At 44.3% G+C, this 27,174-nt stretch overlaps 2 protein-coding genes across 4 annotated transcripts in view; one reads left to right on the forward strand and one right to left on the reverse strand.

Moving 5' to 3' along the window:
• The window catches only part of MTMR2 (myotubularin related protein 2), an 83,661-nt gene extending 81,910 nt beyond the window's left edge, over positions 1-1,751 (forward strand). For all 3 annotated transcript variants that reach the window (XM_054015608.1, XM_054015609.1, XM_054015610.1), the window contains one exon: positions 263-1,751. In XM_054015608.1, coding sequence (XP_053871583.1) covers positions 263-424 — 162 coding nt within the window. In that variant the 3' untranslated portion in view covers positions 425-1,751. The remainder of the gene's footprint in view (positions 1-262) is intronic.
• A 1,693-nt stretch (positions 1,752-3,444) lies between these two features.
• Positions 3,445-27,000, reverse strand: CEP57 (centrosomal protein 57). The gene is made up of 11 exons (XM_054015612.1): positions 26,869-27,000; positions 19,769-19,925; positions 15,889-16,068; positions 13,662-13,783; positions 13,000-13,116; positions 10,058-10,135; positions 8,734-8,838; positions 8,499-8,579; positions 7,495-7,739; positions 6,538-6,682; positions 3,445-4,786 (listed from the first exon to the last, which is right to left on the reverse strand). Exons 1-11 carry the CDS (start codon positions 26,896-26,898, stop codon positions 4,550-4,552), a joined length of 1,497 nt encoding a protein of 498 aa, XP_053871587.1. The 5' UTR covers positions 26,899-27,000; the 3' UTR covers positions 3,445-4,549.
• Between the last annotated feature and the right edge of the window lie 174 nt (positions 27,001-27,174).

Below are 27,174 nucleotides of genomic sequence, written 5' to 3' on the forward strand. Positions count from 1 at the left end.
TCGAGATGCCAAGGGGATAGGTGACTGAGAGATCTGCAGGTCTCAGCTTTTACAATTCACAGTGCTTATGTTATTAACCTGTTAGTTTGTCTCATTCCCAAATCAGCTTTGTAAATAAAATATAGTAGACAATAAGCATCAGGGCCCTGGAACTAGCAGGCTGCAAGAGTGCAGGTGACAGATAAGTGGCAAGATATGTGGAAGTCAGAACAGCTCATTCATTTGCTTCATTCACTCAGCTGTACGTTCTTTTGCATTGCAGGAACCTGTCCACAGTCGATACAAGGAACTTCTTGCCAAACGGGCTGAGTTGCAGAAGAAAGTGGAGGAGCTCCAGAGAGAGATTACCAACCGATCGACCTCATCCTCGGAGAGAGCTGGCTCTCCTGCACAGTGTGTCACTCCTGTACAGACAGTTGTATAATATGGATTTCTATTAAGTATTTCCCAGGACCACCTTAAAAGGGCAGCTCTAGTAGGAAACCCTTTGAATTTAGATCTTGGTGTCTTGGAGGCACCAACTACCTTATTTATTACATTTCTCTCCAGGGTAATTTATTAGTACTGTAGCACTAGAGGAAGCTTAAGCTAAAAAAAGGGCAGACCCCTATGCAATCTTTTTGGTAGCTAGATGATGCTAAAACTAATTGCACTTGCCATCTAAAAACAAAACCTAGCGCTCTCAGTGATTTAGCTGTTAGAAATCATTTTGCTTTGAATGAGCGACTACTGCTTGGCAGGAAGTATTCTGTAAGGAAAGTATCTACAGAGGAGGACTCTGAAAATTCTCCACTTTGCTGAAAGGAAACAAAAAGAGACTGAAGTAAGAAATCAGTCTGCAGAATTCATATCTGATTCAAATGTTTAGAATATAGCCATTGAATAGTTTGACTTATCAATGTCAATATAGATATAACTGTCAGTTGAATTGTTTTGCCAACGTCTCACTGAAAGACAGAAGCTGATAGGACCCCAGTAATAGAATGCTTTTTACTATTTAGTTAGATTGGCTCTTTCCTATCACTTTGATATACATCGGAGGAAGCTAGGCCAAGTTCTGCGACTTGACTTCTGTCATGGAGGTGGAACTTAAAAAAACAATGAAGTCTGTTTCTTTTAGGTATATACCCAATACTGCAAAGTGATGCCTTATTTACAGGGCAGCTTCTACCTATAGGACATGGTAGTGGATGAGCCCCTCGTATCCCTCAGCTTGTCCTTTTTGGGACCAAGTTTACCTCCATCCCCCTCACCTGGAATCATCACTTATTTTCATCCAATTCAGTACTATGAAGCAAATGTTAATTACTGCGGGGGTGGGAAACAGATCCCCCAGTAGTTTCTGCAGCTTTGGGGAGGGGGGGTCACCTTATATGCAAGAGCTGGCAAAGTAAATTATATAAAACATGGCAAGTGCAACACTTGCTGGGATCAACTCAATTTAATTTTGCTTAGGTAAGTGTCAACCGTTATTTCCATATTTCAGTGTGGGATCGTGATGATGTACTTAAAATTCAAACTATTACTTCTCTTCTGTTGACAGTAAGTGTATTGACCAAAGACCGCTTTCTGCATGTATTACAATCGCAATGTAAAAGTAGTGGTCAGTTGATGGAGTTGTTTAGTCTGCTAGCATAATATTTCAGCACTAGCTTACTACTTGTTACTCTGTCAGAGAAGAGAATAGTGTACTTGGAGCAAAGAATCATTGTCATTGGCGCAATGATCAATTAAACTTTATCCAAAATCAATTTTAATAACTTTATTGTAGAAATCAGGGTGAAAACAGTCAATTTTCTGGCGATTATTTTTGTTGTCTTTCTAAATACATGCATATGCACTTGAATGAGAAGGTTGGGGGTGTAGCAAAAGTCAAAATATTTATAAGGGCTTTTTAGCTTTGCCTCTGGATCTCATTTCTATATGCAGATGTATGTTTTGATCAGAGTAGTTTAGCTGAGTTGTGCAGTCAGCATATGTATATTGCCTTTGAGGGGTTGCATTCCCTCTAAGGTAGTGGAATTTCCTTGGAAAGCTACTTGTGGTTTACTGTGGGCCTCCTCCTTTCTCCTGCAGCTATGTCAGTCCATTAGGGTGAAGTCTTCTCTCTTATGGATGGCCTAGCATTAAGATGAAGTGTAAACATCACTGCATTTGTTAGGGTAACATGATCCTTAATGAGACTTCAAAAAAAAAAAAATCAGGTTGTGCTGATTCTTTGCACCATATGATGTATGGGGTGTACAACTTGCTTTAAGTGTGTGAGTGTGAGAGAGAGAGAGAGAGAGACACTCAGACCGTTGGCCTGTCCTAGTTAGATTCCGTCACTATATAAAATATGTCAGTCTTAGGTTCTCAGATACTACAGTGTAGTATAAGAACCTATTATGGACTAGTCATTTACCTTTTTACCCTCACTTTGGCCATTTCACTAGGTATGCATTATTGTCTCTTTAGTATTTTGTTTCCTTATGGTTAATATTGATTGGTGAGTGGCTGTGGTCTTTTCTCCTTGGGCCCTGCTCTCACTCCCAACAGTATTTATTTGTTCTTTATATAAAAAAAACAAAACCCATCTGAATGTTGACGAGTCAGTTGTATCACTGAAAAGTAACCATTTCAGGAGTCAAAGTAAAGTGGAGGAAAGATGAGAAGTCTGTATGGCATTCTCAGTAAGCAACATGGTTTTGTTGATATTCTAACTTTGTAGTTGTAGAACATAATTGCTTTGTATACAACCAGAGCAACTTTCTGCTCAAAGGGAGTGTTTTCCTTTGGCTACTGTCCCAGTAACAATCCCTAGGTAGTTTATGAATTTTCCCATTATCTCAAATAATTTTGAGCTGGCAAATATTTAACATGAGCACCTCATACTTAATATCTAGCCTCACAGTACCCCTTGGAGGTAGGGAAACAAACACAGAGTGAAGGAGTTACCTGAGGCTACAAAGGATTCCTGTGGCAGAGCAGGAAATTTAACCCACGTCTTCCAAGTGCCAGGCTCCCATCTTCACTACTTACCTATCCTTCCTCTCTACTCGTGCCACCTAACACCTTTGCTCAGGCAATGCTTGAGGTGAGTTTTAGTGCGGCAGGATTTTTTAAACAACAGTCTGATACAGGTCTGTCGCATCTTACGCGCATTTAACATGCGCAATTTCAACTTTATGCGGTCGGCAAAAACAAAACAAAAAACAGAGAAAAACAAACACTTTTAATACTATACCTGTAGTGCGGGCGATTTCGCCTGCCATTGAACTCAATGGGGTTTTGACTATACGCGGTTTTTGCTTTACGCACTAACCGCGGAACGGAACCCCCGCGTAAGATGAGACAGACCTGTATTCAATTCAAAGAGTAAATTGTATCAGTGTCTTATGAGGAGTAACAAGTCACAGCTAGATAATTCGAAAGTTAGTAAAGAGAAATTTCAACTTACCTCACTCAGATTTGCAAGTTAATTTTATTGGTTTCCAATTATAAAAAACTTTATAGACACAGGTAATTTGAATCTGTCTTCTGTACACGCCATTACTACGAAATTCTTTACATTATTAATATAATAAATAACATTCACTTAGGTGTGCGAGTCATTTAGCACTCATATCTGCACCACTAAAAAAGCAGATATCCAACTCAAAATGAATAATAATTCAAGTTAAAATTAAGCAAGCTGCCAGCACTGAATAGCATGATTGAGGCACTTGCAAATTAAAAATGTCTGCACTTTACCCCTCCAGCCAAAGTGCACTAGTAAATGATAGATTTTATCCCAATGTTCCACATCAGAAGACTTTTCACTTAAGTGTGAAGGCACATTTCTCTCTTCAGTTTTAAGACATCATTACTATTAAAGGAGAGTCAATTGGTAAGAAAAACTAGTCCAAAAGATAATTACTTTGTTCTTTCTTTGAGTGAGTTGAAGTGTCCACTGCAATTAATATTGGCTAATGGAAGGTAGCAGACCTGGAACTAGATAGTTAAACAAAACACTTATGAGGTTCGCCTGCTTTTTCTTATGTTCTCAAAGGCTGTGCTGACAGCAACTGTGTATACATCCAGCAACTGATAACACCTTGTAGACTCGTGACTAAAGCTTCATTTTCGAATGGTGATATCCCTTTAAGCAGCCCCATGCAGAAGAGTTCAACAGCAAGAGTTGTGAAACCACACCTACCTTTTAGGCAAGCCACCCATGTGAACAATGAAATAAAACATCCTGCGGCAGGCGTGGAGGAAGGGGGCTAGAAGGTAAGACTTAAAGGAAGGATACAGCTGCAAAGGGGTGGATAATGGAGGGTGGCATATAGACTCAGTAGTTCGATACATTACAAATGAGGCTTGCTTTCTCCAATCTGTGTTGTGCATGGATTAGAACCATAATAAATCAGACCTACAGCTGCAAAATGGGGGGGTTACATTTAAAAAGTGCACTTCGTATACAGTAGTCTCTTTCACACAGTAGGAAAGGCATCTCTTTTAGACCTGGAATGTGAGAAGTAAAGTTCAGACTGGTGGAGTTTAAGGAAAATACCAACCAGTACAGAAATCAGTAGTCCCAGCTGACGTCATCTTTCTGAAGGGAAGTCTGTATACTCTGCATGTCCCGCAACAATTGAAGGTTTTTCCGGCTTTTCTCTCCAGGTTTCACTTTGATGGGACCAGCATCCTTTCCCCTGGTTGTCACGGTGGTTGTTACTTTCACTTCACTAACTCCACTCCGGCAGTCTCGTGTTTCTTCAGCACGAGACTTTTTGGACTTGCATTCTTTCTTGAGTTTCTCTAGCTGAAAGGAAAGCCCAAAGAGAAACATTAAGAGCAGCCCGGCTTCAGTTTACTTATTTCTCCCAATGGAATTAAAATCTCCCCTTTCACTCATGCCTGTGACTCAAATAGAAAGTTGAGCATCTATTACCAGGACAGCCAATCTCCTGGAATACTTAAGAAAACTTCTCCTATACAGCGTATATATTTACTACTATAGCCAAGTGAATAATGTAAATCTTTAAGAACATGGAGATAAAATCTCTGATTCCAGTGCAGTGTGTGTTCTGAATTACTGTTAGCTATTTTAGAAATCACACATCTAACAGATTCTAGGGGAGTTTCCCCAATCGTGAGGACATGTGGATAAGAACGGACTTAAGTCTCCAATCCACACAGCCACTGCCCAACTTTCCCCAGAGATTACTGAAAAATTAAGTTTTCCATTTACCTACGGCAGATTGTATAGGCCACTCACTGTCCTTAGAAAGCAGCTACCTGAGGTGGTATGAAGAACTGGCATCAGCTGTAAAGATGTGTAAATAGGACAGTATGCAACTCAATTCTACAGTGGTGCAGGAAAATTTTTTACTAGTCGGGCATACAGGATTCATGCAGAACCATGCAAATTGCCATATAATGTCAGCAATGCTACACCTGCCGGTCTGCAACAACTGTTTCAGTTTCTTGACAGGAGTAACTAATAAATTGTCTTCCCCCACTGGCCCAGACATTCCTCTGCAGAATAGGTTAAGGGCTATGAATTCTTCAGTCATCTGATTGGAAATCTAGTGCAGTGGTTCTCAACCAGGGGCCTGGGGCCCCCTAGGGGTCCTCAAACAGTTTTCAGGGAGGCCTCCAAGCAGGGCCAGCCTTAGACTCACTAGGGCCCAGGGCAGAAGGGGGCTGAAGCCTAGGTCCCTGAGCCTCACCTGGGGCTGAAGCCTTAGCAATGTAGCTTCATAGGGGCCCCAGGCAATTGCCCGACTTACTGCCCCTGGCTTTTATATGCAGGAGTTTTTAGAGCATGTTTTTTTGGGGGGTGGGGGGGTCAGAAAGAAAAAGGTCGAGAGCCTCTGATCTAGTGAATGTGTGGGAAACATGCTCAACTGCCTTTGATTTCAGATGACATCTGCAGTTTTAAGTCTTCAACACTTTGACTTTAGGCAGATGAATTTTCTGACTCTAGAGCACACGCAGTGTCAAAGCTGGAGATGAGGAGGTTGAAAACTGCACTAAGATATGCTTCACAGCAATGTAAACTGAACAGGCTTGCCACACTGTATTTGATCTTTGGGGCAAAACAAACTTCAGTAAGATGAAGGAAGACTGGAGAAAGAAGAATCAGATATGGGATTGAAGTCTTTGATCAAAGTAGCTATCTTTAACTTTCTCTCCGATATTTGTGAAATGTGAATTATAAAGCAAGACCAGATAGATCAGCATATGCAAAGCAGAGGAGGACCGTCCAAAAATTTCAAGTAACAGTGAAAATAGACCCTGGGAACCCAAACCTTTTCCCGAGTAAAGTGTGGGTGACCAAAACCAAAAACACAACTAACTTGTTTTCCTCAATGTATGTTAAAGTCTTTTGACAACTTGTAAAATGTCTTTGTGGGATTTCCCCCATGTACAAATGGTTCTTTCTCCTGTGACCACAAAAGGCAGGTCATGTCTGCTTCTTCCAAATTCAGCTATAGCAGCATTTCAGACAGTGAAAAATTCCTCAAAATAATCATTTTACAGAAGTGCAACTGCAGACAACTGACTTACCCGTGTCCGATGTTTCCGGACTTTACTTATTTGGTCTGCCTTTGCCTCCATTCTTCTCACCAATGCCTCAAGTTCCCGCTCCAGGTCTTCCCTCAGGCCAACAGTTGGTGTTTCGTGGATTAGCTTTGCTAGCTGCTGGTGATCACTTATACATAATGACAGAAAAAAAACTTGGGTGTGATTTTTCTCAACTTTACATTGTTTGCCCACTTGCCTGAGAAATGACATCTCTAGGGAGGCATATTATTAGTAACCAGAAACTGTCTAAATATATTTAATCTATTATTGCATAACAGTAGTCTGTAATGTTCTTGCTGGTGAGCACTGTCAATGTGGAATGCGTACACGGGCCACTGCTGCTGCACTAGATAACTGATCAAATTAGTTAGGCCTAAATATTACTAATTTAAGATTACAGGGGTGGCCTCCTTTAGCCATATAGTCTTAGCGCTCAGTCAGTTCTGAGGAGAGAGTCCTATTTCCCATTCTGCATTTCCTTGGTTCATTTGCATTAGCTGCTATTTCAGGTCCGTGCTCCTACTATGAATGATATGGGAGATTAGCAAAGCTGTTTAGATCCTGATAACTAGATGACTATTTTAGCAGAAAGAATAGCAAGGCAGCCCTCACAAAAGGGTAGTCCCATTTACCCACTTGTCTGATGCGTTATGAATGAACTCAGAGGTGCGCCTCTTGGAACTGCTGCTTGTAAATAGTGCAGGGCTCTTTGTATTAGTATGTTGTAATAACCAAAGTTGAATGTTGATCAACATTACAGGGGAAAAAGGCTGCCATGATTGGATAGAACTAAATCCTGATCCACCTCTGCCTAAAAGCATGCATCATCTTTGGATAAGGGACTGCATAACCCCCCTCCCTCCAGAAAACTCCCAACACCAAACCAAAATCACTGGCAGTATCAAACATTCACATTTGTCATTTAATCACGGGACTCACAAACTCATCTGCCCAAATTCATCCTGCAAAGTCAGCAACACTTCAGAAAGCTCTTCCTGGGATGCAGAGGAGCCTGTCGAGAGAGAGGACTTTCTGCCTTTGCTGGTGTGAGATGCGTTGCCAGTCGGCTTAGGTGGTGGAACATCACTGATCACACGATCGTTACACAGAGCTTTAGAGTGTTGTTTCATTAGATGCAACACATGTTGTACATTGGCTCCAACAGAATGGCTGGGACTAGTAGACTGAAGGGGAAAAGTAAAGTAGATGTGAATAGATCTCTTAACCTAGAGCAGGAGAGAGATTTTAGGACATTTTATTTAGAAATAATTCTACTTGTGTTTTTCCTTTTGATTTGCTGCTACTGACTTTTTTAAGAAGAGATTTGTGTATGAGTGAATCCGTGCTTGTGAAAAGTGCTTGACTAGCAGCCCTGAGGGCAGGGGAGACGTTTCTGAGCATGCCAGCTCGGTGTTACAGAAGACAGAACAAAGCATTGCAGGAAAGGCAGGAGGGAAAATTAAAAGTTAAAGGAAAATAGAACTGTTAAGTAGTCTGACCACTAGGTGTCATGAAAGCACCAAACAAGATGCTAAACCTGTGGAAAAAACGCAGAAATTGGGCTTGTTTTTGACTTAAATGGCTTGGGTGTTGCTTGTTGGGTAGTTTTTGGCTTGTAGCTTCTTTTTTGATTGGCTCCCAGCAAGCAGGGGCGGGGGAGAGGGGGGGTGAGGGTGCACAGAGGGCCCACCACAGTCCCAGACTGCACGCCGGGGGATCTAGTCACATAGTGTTGGGGTTCTTAGGGATTGGCTTGTTTTCGCCTTGTTTTGAAATGGGATTAGCTTGATCGTTGGCTTACTGTGCAAGTCGGGGTGCTTATTTACTGTGTGAAAGTTGGCAACCGTGACCTGGAGCCCCGTCTTCTGAACTGACTTCGTACTCAAAGTGTAAAATTTTCCACAGCTTGCTATTTGTAGGCATTCAGAATTAACCCCACTCACCTTTCCAGCAACAAATGGCACATCACCCAGACACAACCTGTAGTGGGGCTGTGCATGGAAATGTCTCGTAAGAGGGCGTTTCTAAGAAGAGAGAAACTGTCATTAGACGTGACCCTGCCAAACCCCTACCCCTCTGCTTCCTAGTAAAAAGGAGCCAGCTACCTGATCTCTCCCTCTCACCCACCCACTTCATCCTCCTTCCTTCCCAATGCAATTTACAATGACAGCATGCTACCTTGTCTGGCTGCTTGGCTTTCTTCTTTGTTTTCCTTGGCTTTGGGGGAACTGATGGCGTTCCTGCCCGCAACAGTAGTCGGTTAGTCTCCAGTCCTGTCTGAAGCTGTGAATGGAGTTAATAGTGGGAATTATGATTTTTTTGAAAAAAAATGGAAGGTGTTAAAAAAAAAAAAACAACCAAACCTTGAAGTCTGGGACTGGCCAGCCAAGGAGCAATTTTTAGACAGTAAACTCTTTGCGGCAGGGTCTGTCCTTTACAGTAGGTCTTGTACTGCCTAGAACAACAGTAGGCCCATATGATTGAGGCCTCTAGGTATTATTGCAATGTTAAACAACAGTAGTGACACTGAGTACAATAGATAATCTACAGAAATTACTTTAAAAAAAAAAAAAAAACACCCTTGAATTCAGTAGAAAAAAAAAAAAAGAATATTTTCTATCCATCCTAAAACAGGCCTAGACTTCTTTCCTAAATAACCTAAGATGGGTCAAAAATCTCTAGGAAGTCAATCATTTTCTATTCAACTTTTCAGAGCAGAACCAAACAAAGCTAACTCAGCTGAGTCCTGTGATGTGGTCTCTACCAACCACGAGTGCTTTGGGACTTATAGTTCAGTAACCTTGGGAATGGCAGGCTGTCAAAGCATGCTTGGTACAAAAAGGCCGGTTTTCCTCAGTCTGGGGAGGAGAGGGTAGCAAATGTTTGCCTATGTGAAGGCTCAGGAAGGGCAGCAGTCTAATCTTTCCTAGGGCAAAAAGGGCTTGAGGAAGAAGCATGTAAAAGCATGTGAGGAAGCTTTGGAAAGGAACGGGATAATAGACCATTTGGAAGCCTCGAATGAAGAGAAGCTCCATGCAGCTTAGGGTGAGGGGCTATATATAGGCCAGGCAGTTTGATTTAGTTTGATTTAGAGTTGAAACCATCCAGTTAACTGGGTGCACTGGCCAGATCTGGTAATGGTAAGCTGCATCCTCATCATCCTAGCTGGAGATGATCTGAAGGAAACACCAGACTAAGTTTGTGTTTTTATAGTAAAATATAACTTACTGGACACCCTCTTCTTGACAGGACTGGGGAAGTCACAAAATGTCACCCTTCCCAATTCCCAGCCCTGTCAGAGAAAGTTTTCCACCACTGCATGCAAAATAACAGAAAAAGAGAAAATGGTGCCTTTGGTATTCTTGGACTCCATCACCAGCCAGACTGCAACGAGCTCTTCATTACATTGCACATGAGAGATCCTATCAGTGAAAAGTTTAATAAGAGGGCGAGCTACTTGCAACACACAATAAAGTAGCAGAAAAGATTACTTGCTGGTTACCTCAGCTGCCTTCTCCTGCACAAGCTTCCTTGCATGTTCCTCCTCTTGGAGCTTCTGTTCCAGTTCTTTCATTTTTTTCTAATTGAAGTTCAATAAGAAAAATGTTACTGGTGGAATACCTGGTTCCTTTTTTCTGAAGTCTTAAAATAGGAACTTGAACAAAATTAAAACTAATAGTTCAATGCATTGTTTTAGACCGAAGACTCCCTTCAGATTCAGAACAACTGTTGATGAGTCTCATCTGTCTTTAACAAGTACAAGCAGGCCTGAATATTTAAAATTGAACACACTGGATTTTCCCATGTTTATTTCAATAAGACATTAATTACAATGCCTGAAAGGCTACAGCAAGTTAGTGAAGGGTGTAACCTACAAAGAGGAAAAAATGAGGTGACTGCCTTTCTTTAAAAATACATAAAAGGCCTAAAAATGGTTTAACGTGTTTTTTTTTTTTTTTTACATTAAAATTTAGGTCTTGTCGTGTGTCAGGCTAAAAAGACAGCTAAAGAACTAGCAAATTTTTTATGTCAGATACTATGCAAGTTGGAATAGAGACCTGAAACATATTTTGGGTTTATGTTTAACATCTGTAACTAAAATGCCTCAAACATTTGCAACAACGGAGGTCTTTGAACATCCTGACCGTAAGTTAACGACAGAGGTCAACAATCCATAAGAGACATCCAAGTGGTCTTCTAGTAAAGCCAGAGAAGACTGATTTCACATTCCTGATATTTCTAAGTAAAATACCAGGCAAAAAAATATAAAGAAGTACCCTTTGAAAAATCCTTCCAGGGATTCTTTATACATCATGAAGCAGCAAAAAAGCACACATTTTCCTCTTTGCAAATCACTCCTAAGATGAAAACCTTGGCTTAAGGAGATGAAGTCATAGCTTTGTGATGAGCATGACAGGTATAAACTCAGAACCTTAGAATGGACAGTAAAAAAAGCCCAGGGCTCTAGAACATGGCCTAACCATCACACTGAAGATTAAACATTGCACCCTAATATAATCCAAAATCAAGCTGTCATCAGAAAAAAAAACACTGTATTCCAATTACTATGTATATAAATGGGAGCATATTTGTTAGTTTTTAGGGCAAAATGTAATATTAAAAAAAACCACAGTTAAGTGCATTACTAAGTCTATGCAGTATTGTTGTAGCTGTGTTAGTCCTAGATACTAGAGAAACAAGGTGTGGAAGTAATATCTTTTACTGGATCAACTTCCGTTGGTGAGAGAGACACGCTTTCGAGCTTACACAGAGCTCTTTTTCAGGTCTGGGAAAGGTACTCCCCCAGTGTCAGAGCTAAAGACAAGGTGGGACAGGTTGTTTAGCACCCCGCCAGACATAGGGGGAAAGAAATGGAAGAGAAGGTGCTGGGAGGAAGGGAGGTTGTAAATGGGTTAGAGATTGTTGTAATAAACCATACATCCAGTTTCTCTATTCAATCTATGATTTTTAGCGTCTTGCAAAGTCATTGGAAAACTAAGAGCCTGTTTTATGGTGGTGTAACTACAATAAAGTTTCACACTCCCTAGCTGACATAGTTATGCTGGCAAAGCCCCGTTGCAAACACAACTACGCTATAGAAGAGTGCCTCTGTCAACTTGGCTAGTGTTGTTTATGGAGGTAGTGTAATGACGCTGGCAAAAGAACTCCAGTCTGACATAGCATCTCCACCAGGGGCTATCCCAGTACTGCTATACCAGCAATGGCTCTGTAGTCTAGACAACGCCTTAGTCACAAGAGTTGATCGAAACTTCCTGGCTCAGATTTTCCACAGGGAAAAAAAACAAAATTTGATTTTGCCCCAAAATATCCAAGTTCTTCATGAAAACAAATATTTCATTTTTGGGTCACTTGGACCTGAATCAGAATATTGTATTATGTTCAACTGACCCAAAATATTTAGTTTCAAATAGGGAAACAGTTTATTTTATGGAACTATCAGTGTGTTGCCTTCTGGGCACTGTAGTTCAAGCCCCCATTCTCTCCTATGAGCCAAGCTCCCTGGCTGGACTACATCTTCCATAATGCAATTAAGATTTGCCTCTGACAACACTGTATGTGGTGCAGAGGGTTACCACTTTTGAAATGATGGGTCCCCAACAAGGCCATCCCACCGCAACCCCAAACTCCAACCACAAGGCAACATCCCCCCGCCCCCCCAACAGCCATTTATAGTATCTAAAGAGAGAACACATATAGATAAGATTGATATCACATGTCTCCTCACTCTCACACGTGCACGTGATGTGCTTGCGTGCTGGTGGGCAGAAAGCTGTGTATTTTCAACAGTTTTGATCTGTTATCGCATAAACTGCGGAAGTGGGAACACTGCAGCATCTTTAACTGAACACAAACTTTTAACATTAGATATCCCAGTGCATTGTGATGATAATGCAAATCTTTAGACGCACATAAAAAAAACTGGCATATTAAATTATTTTTCTGGCAAATCCATAAAAAAAACTGGCCAAGCTGGTCAAATACCAGCCAGATGGTAACCCTAGTGGTGCATCATGGTAGATGTAGTCCAGCAAGGGAGTCTGGTCAGTGAGCGAATGGATACAGCAAGTTCCCAAACTACAACTCCTATAAAGCAACATGCCCCAGTAAGAAAATGCAGTTTAATGTTGAAATGACTATAAATGAAGAGTTTAGGGTCTTTTAAACAAGCCAAAATGAAACCTCTCAATTTTGGGAATGTTTAAATGTTTCATTTCGATTGAAAACATTGAAACAATTCAGAATTTGTTCCATACAAAAAATTCAACTTTACGTCCTGATTTGGGTCAAAAATGTTAAAAATATCAGAATTTCCTGCAGGACGCACATTCAGCTCTCTTAGTGATCTTTTGGCAGAGGACCAAAACATGCTCAATACTCATGACCAAGACAAATCTGATTTAGTGTGCAAGAGGAATGACGGACCTCTGCTAGAGACTGCATTGCAGTTAGTTTGGTGTATTCTTGTTCCAGCAAATCCAGCTTTTCCAATTTAGATTGAACATGAGATTGATCTAGAAGTCGGTCTCTCTCTAAAGTGACCTACAAAGAGAAAAGGAAAAAGCAAAAAACTGTTAGAAATGCACCACCACAAAAGCCTCCACAATCATCCAAACCTTGAGTTTGAGAACATGCAGAGGCATCACATAATGCAAGGAGGAAACCAGGATAAGTCTCTACAAATGTTTTAAGGATGTAAACATCTGAGGGGGGGGGGGGGGGGGAGAATTATTTATAGACGAGGAGTTTGGGGGGGTTGCAGGCAGGGCCAAGCACTGTCCTAGAGGTATGGATTTGTCATTGGAGGGAACTAACAGACTCAGGATTTATTCATACTGTGAGAACACATCTACTGACTTCAACAAGAGATGTGTTCATAAGGAGAAAGCAAAATATCAGTGTTGAAATAGGACTGGCAGATATGAGCAGAGAACTTTATTCTTAATTTATTTAGATTAAAGATAGGTTAAAGCAGCATAGAGAATCACATTTAAAGGTGCCAGAATTACAATTGCTCAACATCATGCCTTAATTCATTAACTTCTCTAGTACAACTAGCAGGTAAACTTGGATTGGGTGAAATTTACCTGTTTTTCCAAGACACTTGTCTTTTCATTTTCTGCATGCTTTATCATATTCCTCATATATTCCAGCTGCTTCTCTAAAAGCCTGCAACGAGATTCAGCAGCTGCCAGCTGAGAAGACAGTTCTAAGATAGAGAAAGTGGAAATGTGAAATCAGTCAGTTAATTCACTTCCGGTAGCATCCCCAACGTGCTAAGTGCTGCTCCAAAACAAAGGAACAGTCTCTGCCCCAAAGAGCTCACAGTTTAAAAATCCTCCCATGACACCAATCATGCAGTAGAACAGAGCCTGGCAACGGGACTGGGATTCTGCGTGTCCCACAGGACCCACTGCCGTAATAGTGAGAGTGGGTAAAACATTTTGTTATGGGCAAGATTGGGTGGGCAAAAAAAAATCAGACTGTGGTAATCTGCAAGAAAATACTTTAAAACAAAAAACACCTTTTAATACTTAAATTTAAGTGAAAAAAGATTTGATGTCTATTATTACAGTTAAAGTACATTTTTACATGGTTTAAGCAAGATTTGTTTTATTCTTGTAGTGGTAAAAATAGTATCTGAATTCCATTTATACTTATAATATATTAACCGACTTTTTGTAGCACGGGGGAAATCTGACTCTCATACAGGATCTAAGGTTTTGCAGATGGGAGCAGGATAAAAATGTAAGAAACAATACGAGAGTGGGTGGGAGAGAGAGAGTGGGTATTGCAGAGTGATATGGGACCAGGATTTAAAAAAAAAAAAAAAAAAAAACTGTCCTGCACAGGGCTCTACAATAGAGTAAAATCTGTAGGAAGCTTTCATGTGAACTAGGACATCACTCCCTCCTCCATAGCTTAACAGAAAAAGTAAGCTGTGATTTAAAAAGAAAAAAGTCTTCAAAATAGTTCTCTAGTTCAGTGGCACAACCAACACATCTTTTCCTACTCTGAGAAAATCAGTCTGGCCACTTTGCCTGAAAAATCCTGGTGCTAATTGCTGGAATGTCTGTAAATTTTCTCACACTCACAATGTACAGTCTCTACAACTAGGCAAGTAATCAGAATCCTGCAAATCCTGCTCAATGACAAACAAAATATGGTAACAGGAACTGTTACGCATGTATCACAGACCACTAGCTTCATTTGAGCACCACTGGAATTATTCCATTTGTTTTTCAGAGAGTGACTTCACCTCTTCATCTCCAATCCTGCTGAACACAGTACAAGGCTACACTCATAACAAGATCAAAGCGTGCCACCGTTGGCAGCCCTTCCAGAGCTCTAATAATGCAGAAAAATGTAACTTTTCCCAGTGTAGACAAGGTCTAATGCATTAAAGGAGTGTATATATGGCTAGGTCTACAGCCTGGATCGAGGCTCTGAGATTGATCCACTAGCAGTCGATTTAGCAGGTCTAGTGAAGATCCGCCAAATCAAAAGCAGATTGCTCTCCAGTCGACCCCTGTACTCTATCCCCAATGAGAAGAGTAAGGCAAGTCAACGGGAGAGTTTCTCCCATCAACCCCCGGCGATGTAGACCCCCATGATAACTTGACCTAAGGCACGTCGACTCCAACTACGTTATTCATGTAGCTGGAGTTGCGTAGCATAGGTTGACTTACCGTGGTAGCACAGACATAGCCTATGAGTAAATTACTCCAGAATAAAATAGGGTGTAATTTTAAAGCGCAATAGCTATTCTGGAATAACTCCCCACGTGGACACTCTTATTCTTGAATCAGAGTGTCCACACAGGGAGCTATTCCAGAATAGTTTATTCTGCAATAGCCATTCCAGTCAATTTCCTTGTGTAGACAAGCCCTAAAGCCTGGCCTATGCTAGAAAATTAAGTCGGTTTAACTACATCAGTCAGGGTGTGAAAAATCCACCCCCCTGAGCAATGCTGTTAAGCCTACCTAAGTCCATGGGCACGCACCACTAGGTCACTGGAAGAATTCTTCCATCAACCTAGCTACCACTTCTAGGGGACGTGGATACTGATGGGAGAACCCCTCCCATCAGGGTAGGTAGGCTGTGTCTATGCCAAAGTGCTACAGCGGTGAAGTTGCAGTGGCGCAGCTGTGCCACTTTTAAGTGTAGACAAGCCTTAAGTCTCTGTGGGCGCAACACACAAACAGTTCATTCCTGGCAAAATGTTCCCACACAATACACTAAAGCCAGTCAGCTACCTTGGGTGGAGTTTGTATTGTTACACCCTGACCACGCAAAGGCTACATGTGAACAAACCTTGATTTTGCTTGGACACCTCCGTCTTGGAGTGCTCCCTCTGTTGTATTTGGTCATTTAGCACTTTCTTATAGTCAGATGTTTCTTTACTCAGGTGTTTCACATTCTCCTCTGCCTGAATCCGTTCCAGCTCTAGTCGGCGAATTTTCTCCTGAAGATTCTTCAGAGCAGAAAATATTGCTGTAATTGAATTAGACATCCTCGTTACATGCCAGTAAGAGACAGCGCCTCAGGTTGCCACTTGAATATTAAACGTTTCTTTTTAAATGTGGCATTTGTTAATATATTAACAACCACTCCCTCCACATGCCAAGGTCCATGCAACACCCATGTCCCTTAAGTCTGGTCAATACAGGGGAAATTTCCCCCAAGGTCCTAACTGATTTTTAAAGAGTCTCAGCTGAACAGAGTTTCAAAGTGCGTGAGGTATTGGGTAAACCAGACTGCATTGGCCTGAACAAACTTGCTTCAGTTGATCCAGTTTTGAAATCAGTTAGCGGTTTGGGGGCAACTTCTACAGCACAGCCCCTACTGCCAGGCCCCTTTACCCACAAGTTGATTTTGGCCCTTGACAACATCAGAAGAGTCACTGGCTATCTTTGCTGGGCTCCCTCCTTCAACTCTACCTGCACTGAAGACATACTGGACAAGTGGAGCTAGTGCTCAGTGACAAGAGAAATTGCCTTTAAATTAATATAATCAACAACAGATTTCCTGACTGCATCTCTCATTCTATCATATAGGTAGAAGAAGACTGGCACTGAAGTGGTAGTAAGGTGCAAGACTGATACCCCACTATAAGCTCAATGGGATATATAAACCAGGGGTGAGCAAACTTTTTGGCCTGAGGGCCACATCTGGGTGGGGAAATTGCATGCAGAGCCATGAATGTAGGGCTGGGGCAGGGGGTGGGAGTGCAGGGTGTAGGAGGGGGTGCAGTGTGCAGGAACGGGCTCAGGACAAGGGGCTGGGGTGCCGGAGTGGTACGGGATGCAGGAGGGGGCTCAGGGCAGGGGGTTGGGGTGCAGCAGGGGATTACGGGCTCAGGCCAGGGGGTTGGGGCGCAGGAGGAGTTCGGGGTGTGGGTGCAAAGACATCAAGTGGCTCCAGGGTGCAGGCTCCCTGCCTGCCCTGGCCCCGCGCCGCTCCTGGAAGTGACCAGCATGTCCGGCAGTGGCTCCTGGGGGTGGGGCGGGGTAGGTGGCTCTGCCGCGCACTGCCCTCACCTGTGGGTACTCCCATTGGCTGCGGTTTCCTGTTCCCGGCCAATGGGAGCTGCGGGGGACAGTGGCTGCAGGCGAGGGCAGCGCACTGAGCCCTCTTCCCCCCCCTCTCCTCCAGGGGCTGCAAGGATGTGGTGCCAGCCGCTTCCGAGAGCGGTGCGGGCAGGGTAGGCAGGGAACCTGCCTGAGCCCCACTGTGCCATGGGGCTGGCAATCCCGCAGGCCAGATTGAGAGCCCTGACGGGCCGGATCTGGCATGCGGGCCGTAGTTTGCCCTCCCCTGATATAAACAATTACTCGCTAGCATTTCAGTGTGGCTACAGCCTCAACCAGTGCATTAGTGTACACTGTGAATACTCACTGAAACCAGGGAGGTGAACGTGAGTCAGAAGAGATGCAAAAATCCTCTTCTCCACAGTGTTGCTCTATTTTCCTCCTAAGCTGCCCTTCTGGGTGCCCCTTTTGTATCCTTCTCCCATTGCTGTTTTTTCCCCTTTTTCCCCCTTTGATTTGGAATTCCCTCCCCACTTCACTTGCACCCTTCTCTTAATTCAAATTCCTCCTTTAACCACCAATTATCCCACAGAATCTTTAGACAGTCAACTACCACAAAAAAAGAAACTGCATCATCTTGAGCTGAAACCTTATGCTGGTCATCTAAGGTACTATGGATCTACACTGTATTGTCTAATACAGGCCCCAATTCTGCAAAAGGACCCTTACTCCCATGTGAAGTCCCATTAAAGCAGAATACATCTATACAGAGACCACATCTGCAGATTAGTATTGTTAAAGTCACATTAACATGACACCTCTGTACTGAAACCCACACTGAAGGTAACAAAGCAGGTGCAGTTATTAAAAAGATTAATACATGTAAGAGTGGATATTGACGTCTTGATATAAGATCACAAAAGGGAAAGAACAGTTACTACAGTATAGTGGGCAAATTCTGAAGCAAAGACATCAAACTCAATTGTAGAGTGGTAGACAGACAAAAACCACTGTTACTCTTAAAGTAACTAATTAATAAATAATAATAATATATAAATGAATGATAAGTGCATGGGTGTATATTTTTATACGTTACAGCTATAGAAACTGTAGCATTTAAAAGTATGGACACAAACAGTCAGTGGAAAGTAGCTAAATATTTGGATGAGCTCAGACAGACAGGGTTATAGACAGCATGAATGTTCCCAATGCGACAGCAAGAGACTGGATTTTTGTTTGTTTGTTTTTTAATTGCGGTACAGATCACACAGCACCATTTTTTAATTAAGAAAACTCTCTCACATTTTTGCTACCAGACTATTTTACAAGTCAATGTTCTGGTGTTAACAGGTCTTCAGCGCTGAACAATGAAAACCAGCTGCACACCGTGGCTTCAGTTTACCACTAGGCAACATATGAAAATACACCTTCATCAATAATTCGCAGGAGAGCTCTTCCTGCACTAATGAATACTTCTATGTTTCAGCCACAGTGCTCCTTTAATTATGTATCAACAGCACTCTCAGGACAGAAAGCAGTTTATGTGCCAGAGTGCATGTTACATTTAAGAGGCAGTCTGTGCTAGTTTACTACACTGGCCATTAAGGACCAGGCCTTCCCCAAGTCAGACTGCACTACAACATGCATTACAACAGCCACTCCAACCACGTTATACTACTTTATAAAACTTAAGAGTTTGAATCCCGTGGTTTAGGTTCGGCTTAATCCTTCCCTTTCTTCCATCTTCCCCCCCAGGAATCTCAAACTCTTCACAAATCCACCCCTCCATACAACTCTGCTCTCATTTCATTTCATACCCCCTCATGGGTAGTGCTTTTCCGTGTCCTCTAAATGTTCCTCTGGCAATTCTTCCCCTTCTACCTTTTGTATCCTGCCCCTTCCCTAACACCGAGTGCCTCCCCTCTCCTTCAAACCCACTTCTGAGCTCAAATTAAAGCCCTAATCACTGGGGGAGTTGGGAAGGCAGGACCATATGTCAGTCATAGGCTATCTTATAAAGTCAATAGCCAGCTACCCATCCATCCAGGGAATTGCACTGTTTTCAGTGCAGCTTGACTGGCTCAAAATCAGACTTTTAGGCACAGGAGGTAGAAGATTCTCAGCCATGGGACTCCAGCTATGGCAGGAGTTCTCAAACTGGGGGTTGGGGTCACAAGGTCATTAAGTGGGGAGTTGCAAGCTGTCCGCCTCCACCCCAAACCTCACTTCACCTCCAGCAATTATAATAGCGCTTAATAAAAAAAGTGTTTTTAATTTATAAGGGGGGGGAGGGGGAGTCTCACTCAGAGGTTTGCTGTGTGAAAGGGGTCACCAATACAAGTGAACCACTGAGCTATGGAGTGAATATTGCTCTGGGCTGTACTAGATAGTGTTTAGATCCAAATACAAGAAACACCTCTTTGATTAGACCTTTCCCTGGGAGCAGTATCACCCTCAGACAGATCCATAATGGGACAGTGAGGAGGGCAAAACAGGAGGAACTAAGGAAAGAGAAATGACATGAAAGAGAGGAGAGATTAAACTACACCTCCCCTGGATAAAAGCAGGAGAGACAGTGAGATTACAGCCCTTTGTGGGCATACTCTATGCTTGTTACATGGCACCCAGATCCCACAGCAATAGATGCGGGACTGAAATATTACCTCTGCTGTTACTTTCTGGATATGGAATTACTGGTTTCTCAGGGGAGCGCTGCAAATCAGAATTAATGAAGGGTTTGTATTTCGGATAATCTACAAATGACGCTGCAGAGAATCCATCTGTGATGGATGCAGATTTACAACTTCCACGTAGAGTACCCTGAAAAATGAAACAAAGTTGTTACTTGCAACCCTCATTTTCCAGTCACTAATTGCAACGAGCAGTGAGAATCAGATGTATACGGTGGTCATTATGCCATCAGGTTCTGCTACAAAAGTATGGGGGGAGGCTAATGGATGCCCTCTGAAGAGCCTGGGAAGGGAAGCTGGCAAATTACTCCAGCCTATGGTACACGTTTCTCCTCCCCAGCTCCTCCTAATTACTGACGGAGTGCTCAGATGCATTTTGATTTTCATGAGCACTGCAAGAGATTAATAATATAATTACATTGCAAAGGCCAGATTTCCTGCCCCACCATCTGGGACTATGAGCTTCATTTTCACCCTAACTCATATCAACAGGGTCTGATGTAAATAAGAAAAACAAAATTATTTTGTTCTATTCCTTTGTTTCACTATACTTGCCCTAGCACCAGACTTTTATCCCTTTACTCCCCACAACTGAAGGGGACAGGCTGAGTGCATACTGGCACCCAGCATATATACAACACGTCTTCAAGATTCAGAAAAACATGTTTGCATGGAAAAGCCTAGGGACATATAATCAACTGCGGTTTTCTTTCTTTGCTTAAGTGGCACCTAGCCACCACCATGCATAATATTTTTTTTTCCAGACAGTCTATTTAAACACTTGGACATAAAATTTCATAAAGCAAAATAAATATTTGCCCCTTTTACTTATTTGCATTTCCCTTGAGAACAATCTGGCTACAAGTATGTTCATTCAGTTACTCTCTGTTTGAATGTTGCAACGAAGAGTCAATATAACCATCCACTTTGGATCAATGTTGACAACCCCCATCTTGAAGTATTAACCATTGTATAGTTCAGACAAACATTTCTTGCCACAGTCCAAATAATATCATGCTTTCAAGTACATTTCACTTATGAATGTGGCCAAGCAACAGTTTCATATGCTACTCCACAAACTGGGACAGGACTGAACTGTTCCAGATGTTCTGTAACTTACTGAAAGATAGTGAGCTTTACAGCGACTTGGATATTTGAATTTTAAAAGGTTCAAGAACAGCTTAGAGAGCACTCATCACCCCAATAAAATCACAACCTCACCAACTCAAACGTCATGACAGACCCTCCCAACCCCCACAATAAACCCATGAGATTGGCTTAATTCTTTTTGTAACATTATTTCTTTTTAATCTTTTCCCCCCCCCCCCGATTTTGGAACTCTTATGGGAAGGACCCCCTTTGTATGTGATGTTTCAGGAAATGCAACCTGAAATGTACAAAAATTAACATGAAAATGGAGGGACCTCCATCAAGGTCAGTCTAACTCATGGGCCATATTCACCAACCACAGTTTCTGTTCCCTCTCCTGGGCGTTACCCCCGTGACATAAGTTGCGCCAACAAAAGCGCGGTGTGGACAGCACTATGTTGGCAGAGAGCGTCTCCCGATGCCATAGCTACCACTGCTCGTTGGGGGTGGTTTAATTATGTCAGCAGGAGAGCATAGAGCGGCTACACAGACCTACAACGGTGCAGCTGCAGCGGTACAGCTGTAAGGTCCGTAGTGTGGACACAGCATAAATAATACTCTTAGACTTAACAGGAGAAAAATTAAGAGGTACAAGCAAGGGAGCAAACACCTTTTTAGATTAGATTTGTACAGGCTGTACAAAAGTTAGATGAGATTATAAAGAACTGGAGAACCCAGGAGGCAGAAAGGCAAAGGAGGGTTCTTCCAGATACACCTCTACCCAGATATAACGCGACCCGATATAACACAAATCTGGATATAACGCGGTAAAGCAGCGCTCCGCGGGGGCGGGGGGCTGCGCGCTCCAGCGGATCAAAGCAAGTTCAATATAATACAGTTTCACCTATAACGCGGTAAGATTTTTTGGCTCCCGAGGACAGCATTATAGCGGGGCAGAGGTGTAGTAACTGTAGTAAACTTGCAGAAAGGCAGCAAGAGGAAGGTGGGTGCGCAAGATGAAGAGAGTCAGCAGGGAGGCAAGTGGAGTGGGAGAGGATTCCTGAGATTTTGAATTTGGATCCAGGCATGACTGGGGAAAGTGGGTGGAGGCTGAAGCTGCAGATGACAGCAGGTACTAGCAACCCAACTCCTTTACATTCCTACCAGGCAAAGCTGCCTAGGAATTTTGCCGTTGAGTTTTTCTGCAGGCAGTACCCTTTTAGAGGAAAGGAATAGCAATTTGATTGTCTTATGCTGGGTGACACAAATGCAGGGTGGGACAGATTCACATAGATAATAGTCAGACCCTGATCTTCAGCCTAGATATCAAAATAGAGGACATTACATTGTCTTGGACAGACCATCACCTCACCAAAGCCAATGGCTCAGGCAATAGAAAAGACCAGTCATCCTGATATGACCACGAAGGCTCATGAACTCCAACCAATTCCAAAGCCTGCTAAATGGCAGCAGCATTCCAGTCATAGGATGAGGAGTCAAGGTTACCTGTGGAATAATCACCATTCTGCACTGGCCTCTGCCATTGACATGCTGTCTTACAAATGAACCCTTCCTCCCCATCACCAACACAGACACCCTTCGGTTTTTGACACCTTGTGTTAGATGAAGGAAGGGGGCAGCAACTCAAGTACTTATGCAGAAAACAAGGCCGATTCAGACAGGAAGAAACATAATTAATCCCTCAAAGCCTATGCTGAGGCTGTATTACAGGTAAGGCTGCATGTCCGTGACCTCCGTGACTTCTACAGCGGCTGGTGCTGGCTCGGGCTGCCTGAACCAGGCAGTCCCTGGGCTAGAAGCAGTTTGGGTGTGTGGGAGGGGGCTCAGGGTTGGGGTAGAGGGTTGGGATGTGGGGCAGCACTTACCGGGGGGAGCGGGGGCTCCCTGGCTCCCACCAGCGTGTCCCTGCAGCTCCTAGATGGAGGGGCAAGGAGGATCTATACACTGCTGCGGTTCCCAGCCAATGGGAGCTGCGGAGCTGGCGCTTGTGGCGAGAGCAGTGCGTGGAGCCCCTTGGCCGCCCCTCCCCTAGGAGCTGCAGGGACACGCTGGTCAGAGCCAGGTAGTGAGCCTGCCAGCCCCACCAACCCTCCTCCCCCCTCCCAGCACTAGCAGGGGTCCTGATCTGCATGCCGCCCACCCCCAGCAGGGTCCCAGGCCGCATGCTGCCACCCACACACATACACCCCCACCAACGGGGGTCCCAAGCCACACGCCACCGTACGCCTCCCCCCCAGCACCAGCAGGGGTCCTGGGCCACCCCCCCCCCCGTACTTGCAGCACCCCAGACTGCCCCCCACACCCCAGAGCACCCACGTCCCCTGGCCCATGTTTTAGTTAGGGGTATATAGTAAAAGTCATGGACAGGTCATGGGCCATGAATTTTTGTTTACTGCCAGTGACCTGTCCATGACTTTTACTAAAAATACCCGTGCCAAATCCCTCCCCAAGGAGCTTTCTGCCTGCCTGCATTTCCCAAAGTTCAATACGTTCACTCATCAAGAAGTTCTTGACACCATAAAGGAGTCCTGATGCAAGACTTGTAAATCCAACCCATGCCCTTCCTGGCTTGGGGAAGAGAATCACGAACAACTGGTGCCATTCCTGACCAAAACACCTCATTCAGAGACTGAATCTTCCCTTCTTCCTTCACACACACGGAAGTCCAACCAACACTGAAGAAACCCACCCTGGATACTTCAGTCTTAGCCATCCATTGCCCAGTGTCAAACCTGCGCAAGCTCATAGAGAAGCCAGCCAAAGGTCAACTACAAGCTCATGTAACTGAAGCCAACATTCAGATAGACCCAGTCTAATCAGAAGTAAAACTGCCTTAGTGTGGCACTTGCTATTCCAAAGTATGAAGAGCTGGCATTGTCACTTTTCACTCCACCAACATTTAGAATTCTAACAGAGCCGGTACAGTAAACCCCCAACTGAGGATGGATTTCACTTTTAAAAGCCCACATCTTAACAGTATATTTGAGATTACATTTATTATTCAATCCTCTCTCTGATTTGAGGCCAAGACTGTTGCTCTGACTTCTGTCCCATCTGAAGAAATAACATTCAGAATGCCCACCTAGGGACTATGCCGAGAGGACTACAAGCATCCCTACATCCCGCTCCCCTCCCCTATACACTCTGACTGCTGCAGGTGGAAAGCTGGGGCCACAGGAGTGGAGCAAGCTTAGTGAGACAAAATTGAGGAAGCTAATCAGGGTTAGGCCATGTCTACACTACAGGTGCTGCAACAGCACAACTACAGTGCTATAGCCAAACCGCTGTAGCAGCACAGTGTAGAGCAGGGATCTGCAACCTTTGGCACATGGCCCGCCAGGGAAAGCCGCTGGCGGGCCGGGCCGGTTTGTTTACCTGCAGCGTCTGCAGGTTCAGCCGATCGCAGCTCCTACTGGCCGCGGTTCACCGCTCCAGGCCAATGGGGGCTCTGGAAAGCAGTACGGGCCGAGGGATGTGCTGGCCACCCTTCCCGCAGCCCCTATTGGCCTGGGACAGCAAACCGCGGCCAGTGAGAGCCATGATCGGCCAAACCCACGGACGCGGCGGTAAACAAACCGGCCCGGCCCGCCAGAGGCTTTCCCTGATGGGCCGCATGCCAGAGGTTCCCTGGTGTAGAGGTCTCCTCCAGCAACAGAAGTTTTTCCATCACTGTAGGAACTCCACCTCCCCAGTCAACAGTAGCTAGGTCAAAAGAAGCATTCTTCCATGAGCCTAACTGTGCCTACTCCAGGGGTTAGGTCAGCATCGCTCCAGCACTCAGCATGTGGATTTTTCACACCCCTGAGCACTGTAGCTATGTCAACTTAACTTTTAAGCATAGCCCAGTCTTCAGTCATACCAGGCAGCTGATTCTAACCTGTGGCCCAGGAAGTGAGAATAGTGCTTTCAGCTAATGGTTTATGGCCCCTTGCCAGAAGTTCTCAGAAGTCAGGCTCATGCACCACGCCCTCCCAGCAGTTGCACCTCCTCTCACAAATGCAGTTGCTAGCAAAAAGAGCAGACTTCATTTGAGGGCTATGAATGTCAGGTGAAGGCAGCAGACCAGGAAAGTGTGGGGAAACCACATTCTCGTGGCAATTCTAGCTTCACTGTCCAGGTAATTCTCTAGGATCATCTGCCTGGTAGCCTACGGACCAGTACAGCAGCCTCAATTGTGTCCTATTGTGCTTCCCACAACAGTCATGCTTTCTTCTCTCCCCTTCCCATGGAAGTTAGAGTTGGGAGAGAGAGGGTCCCACTGTGCTTTCCTGAGCTAGGCTTCTTGGGAAAGATGCATGTGGGGACATTTGAGGTAAGTCTACACTGCAGCCTCCCAGCCTTGGTAGCCAGACTCAAGCTAGCACAATAAAAATAACAGTGTAAACATTGCAGCTCAGCCTGGCACTCCCAAGTTCAGAGCCAGGGGGCCAGGAAAGCTTGAAAGCCTGAGTTACAATGTCTACATCACTATTTTTACAGCATTAGCTTGAGCTGAGCTAGCATAAGTCCGCCTACCCAGCCTGGGAGGCTCTCTCCCAGCTTCAGTGAAGACATACCTTTCTGGTCCCTAGATTGTGATTCTTTGGGCTTTTAGGCCTTGATTTTGCTTAAGAACGCTGCTAATGCTTAATTTTAAGCCTGAGTAGTGCTGAATTGAGCCTATGAGGCGTCCTAGAGCAGACATCATCAAACCAACAACCCTGGCAGACACCAGAAAGTGCTGGAAAATACAAATAAACTATTACAACGTTCTATTTCTTTTGTATAGAAAAGTCCTTTAGATGGGAATTTACCCTCCTCACTATACCAGAGTTTGAGGTGACAGCAACACTTTTAAAAGGGCCAGCCTTTTAACATCTGAAGCATTTTCAGAAGATCTGTCATAGAAATGCACCACTAGACTGAAGACATTTAAAATTCCAAATTTCACTTGCGCTTGCAAACATATTTTTCAGATGTTCAATATCTTTTAGTAATTTATTCTGCTTGGATTAGGTTTTGGCTTCAGCCTCTAGTAACGTAAACACCTCTTCTTAGCAAACTGTGTTGGTCTCCACTATTTCTCTGGTGGCCACAGATACCACCAGACTGTGCTGTGCAATACAGAGACTCCCATGTAGTACTGCTGAGAGGTTTTACACTCAGAGATTTGTATATTTTTCTGCATCACACACACAAAATATTATAAGTTTTCTTAATAGACATTTGAAGCCCTTTGTAAGTAAACATGTGCCATTAGCTTATTAGATTCCATGCAGCATCACCATGATGTTACCCATCCAGAATTCTTTAGCCAGCTCCAAGCTGCTGAGGGATGGTAAGAAACAGCTGGAGGCCTAGAGATGTATAAAAGCTATGCATATTATTTATTTGCATTACAATAGTGCCCAGAAGTTTCAACGCATGGAGGTGCTCGGGGGCACCGTCTCCCATCTCCAACCAACCCAGGTCAGTGCTCAGGGAGGTGGGTAGAATTCCCACCAAGATCTGTCCTGGGGAGAGGAGATGTGCTCCTTGAGGGGGTCTTTCCCCACCAGGAACTGTGCTGGAGGAGGGGATTGATTCTAGCAGTCTTTCCCAGCCAGGTCTGTGCTTAGGAACAGAACAGGGCGGGATTTGGGTGTCTTTGCTCAGGAGGGGGGATTCCCACCAGGATCCGGGCGGGGGGTGGAGGGGGCGAGCCAGAGGGGGTCTTTGCTGGGGCGGGGAGTCCCCGCCAGAATCCGTGTTGGGGGGGATGAGAGGGGGATCCAGGCTGAGGGGGAGTGATCGGGGGTCTTTCCCAGCCAGCTCCGTGCTGTGGGGGTGACCGGGGGATCCCCACCAGGATCCGCGCTGGGGGAGCCTCAGGTGATCCGGGGGGGGGATCCTGCCCCCCTCCCCGGGGCTAGGCTGACAGGAGCTTCCCCCCCGGCTCAGACCGGTGGACAGGGGAGCGCCCCCACCCCGTCGCCATTTCTCACCATGTGCTGGGGGTCACCAGCCGCCGCCATGTCCCCAAAGGGCGGCCAGAGCAGGTGCGGGCCCCTTTAAGGCCGCGACGCCCATACAGCCGCCACCCCCACTCCAGTCCCAGAGGCGCCTCTACGCCAACAAGGTAGTGCTTGACTGACATGGCAATTGACCAATAAGGAGGAGGGAGGGGGGTTGCCCAGCATAGATCCCACCCCTTACGAAATACAACGTCTGTGCGTCACAAGCCGATATTTGATTGACATGTCAGCTGTCCAATCAAACGATAAAGATAGCAGTTTGCCCAATAAAAGGAG

The sequence above is a fragment of the Malaclemys terrapin genome, chromosome 1 (genome assembly GCF_027887155.1).
Source record: "Malaclemys terrapin pileata isolate rMalTer1 chromosome 1, rMalTer1.hap1, whole genome shotgun sequence".
Classification (NCBI taxonomy): domain Eukaryota; kingdom Metazoa; phylum Chordata; order Testudines; family Emydidae; genus Malaclemys; species Malaclemys terrapin.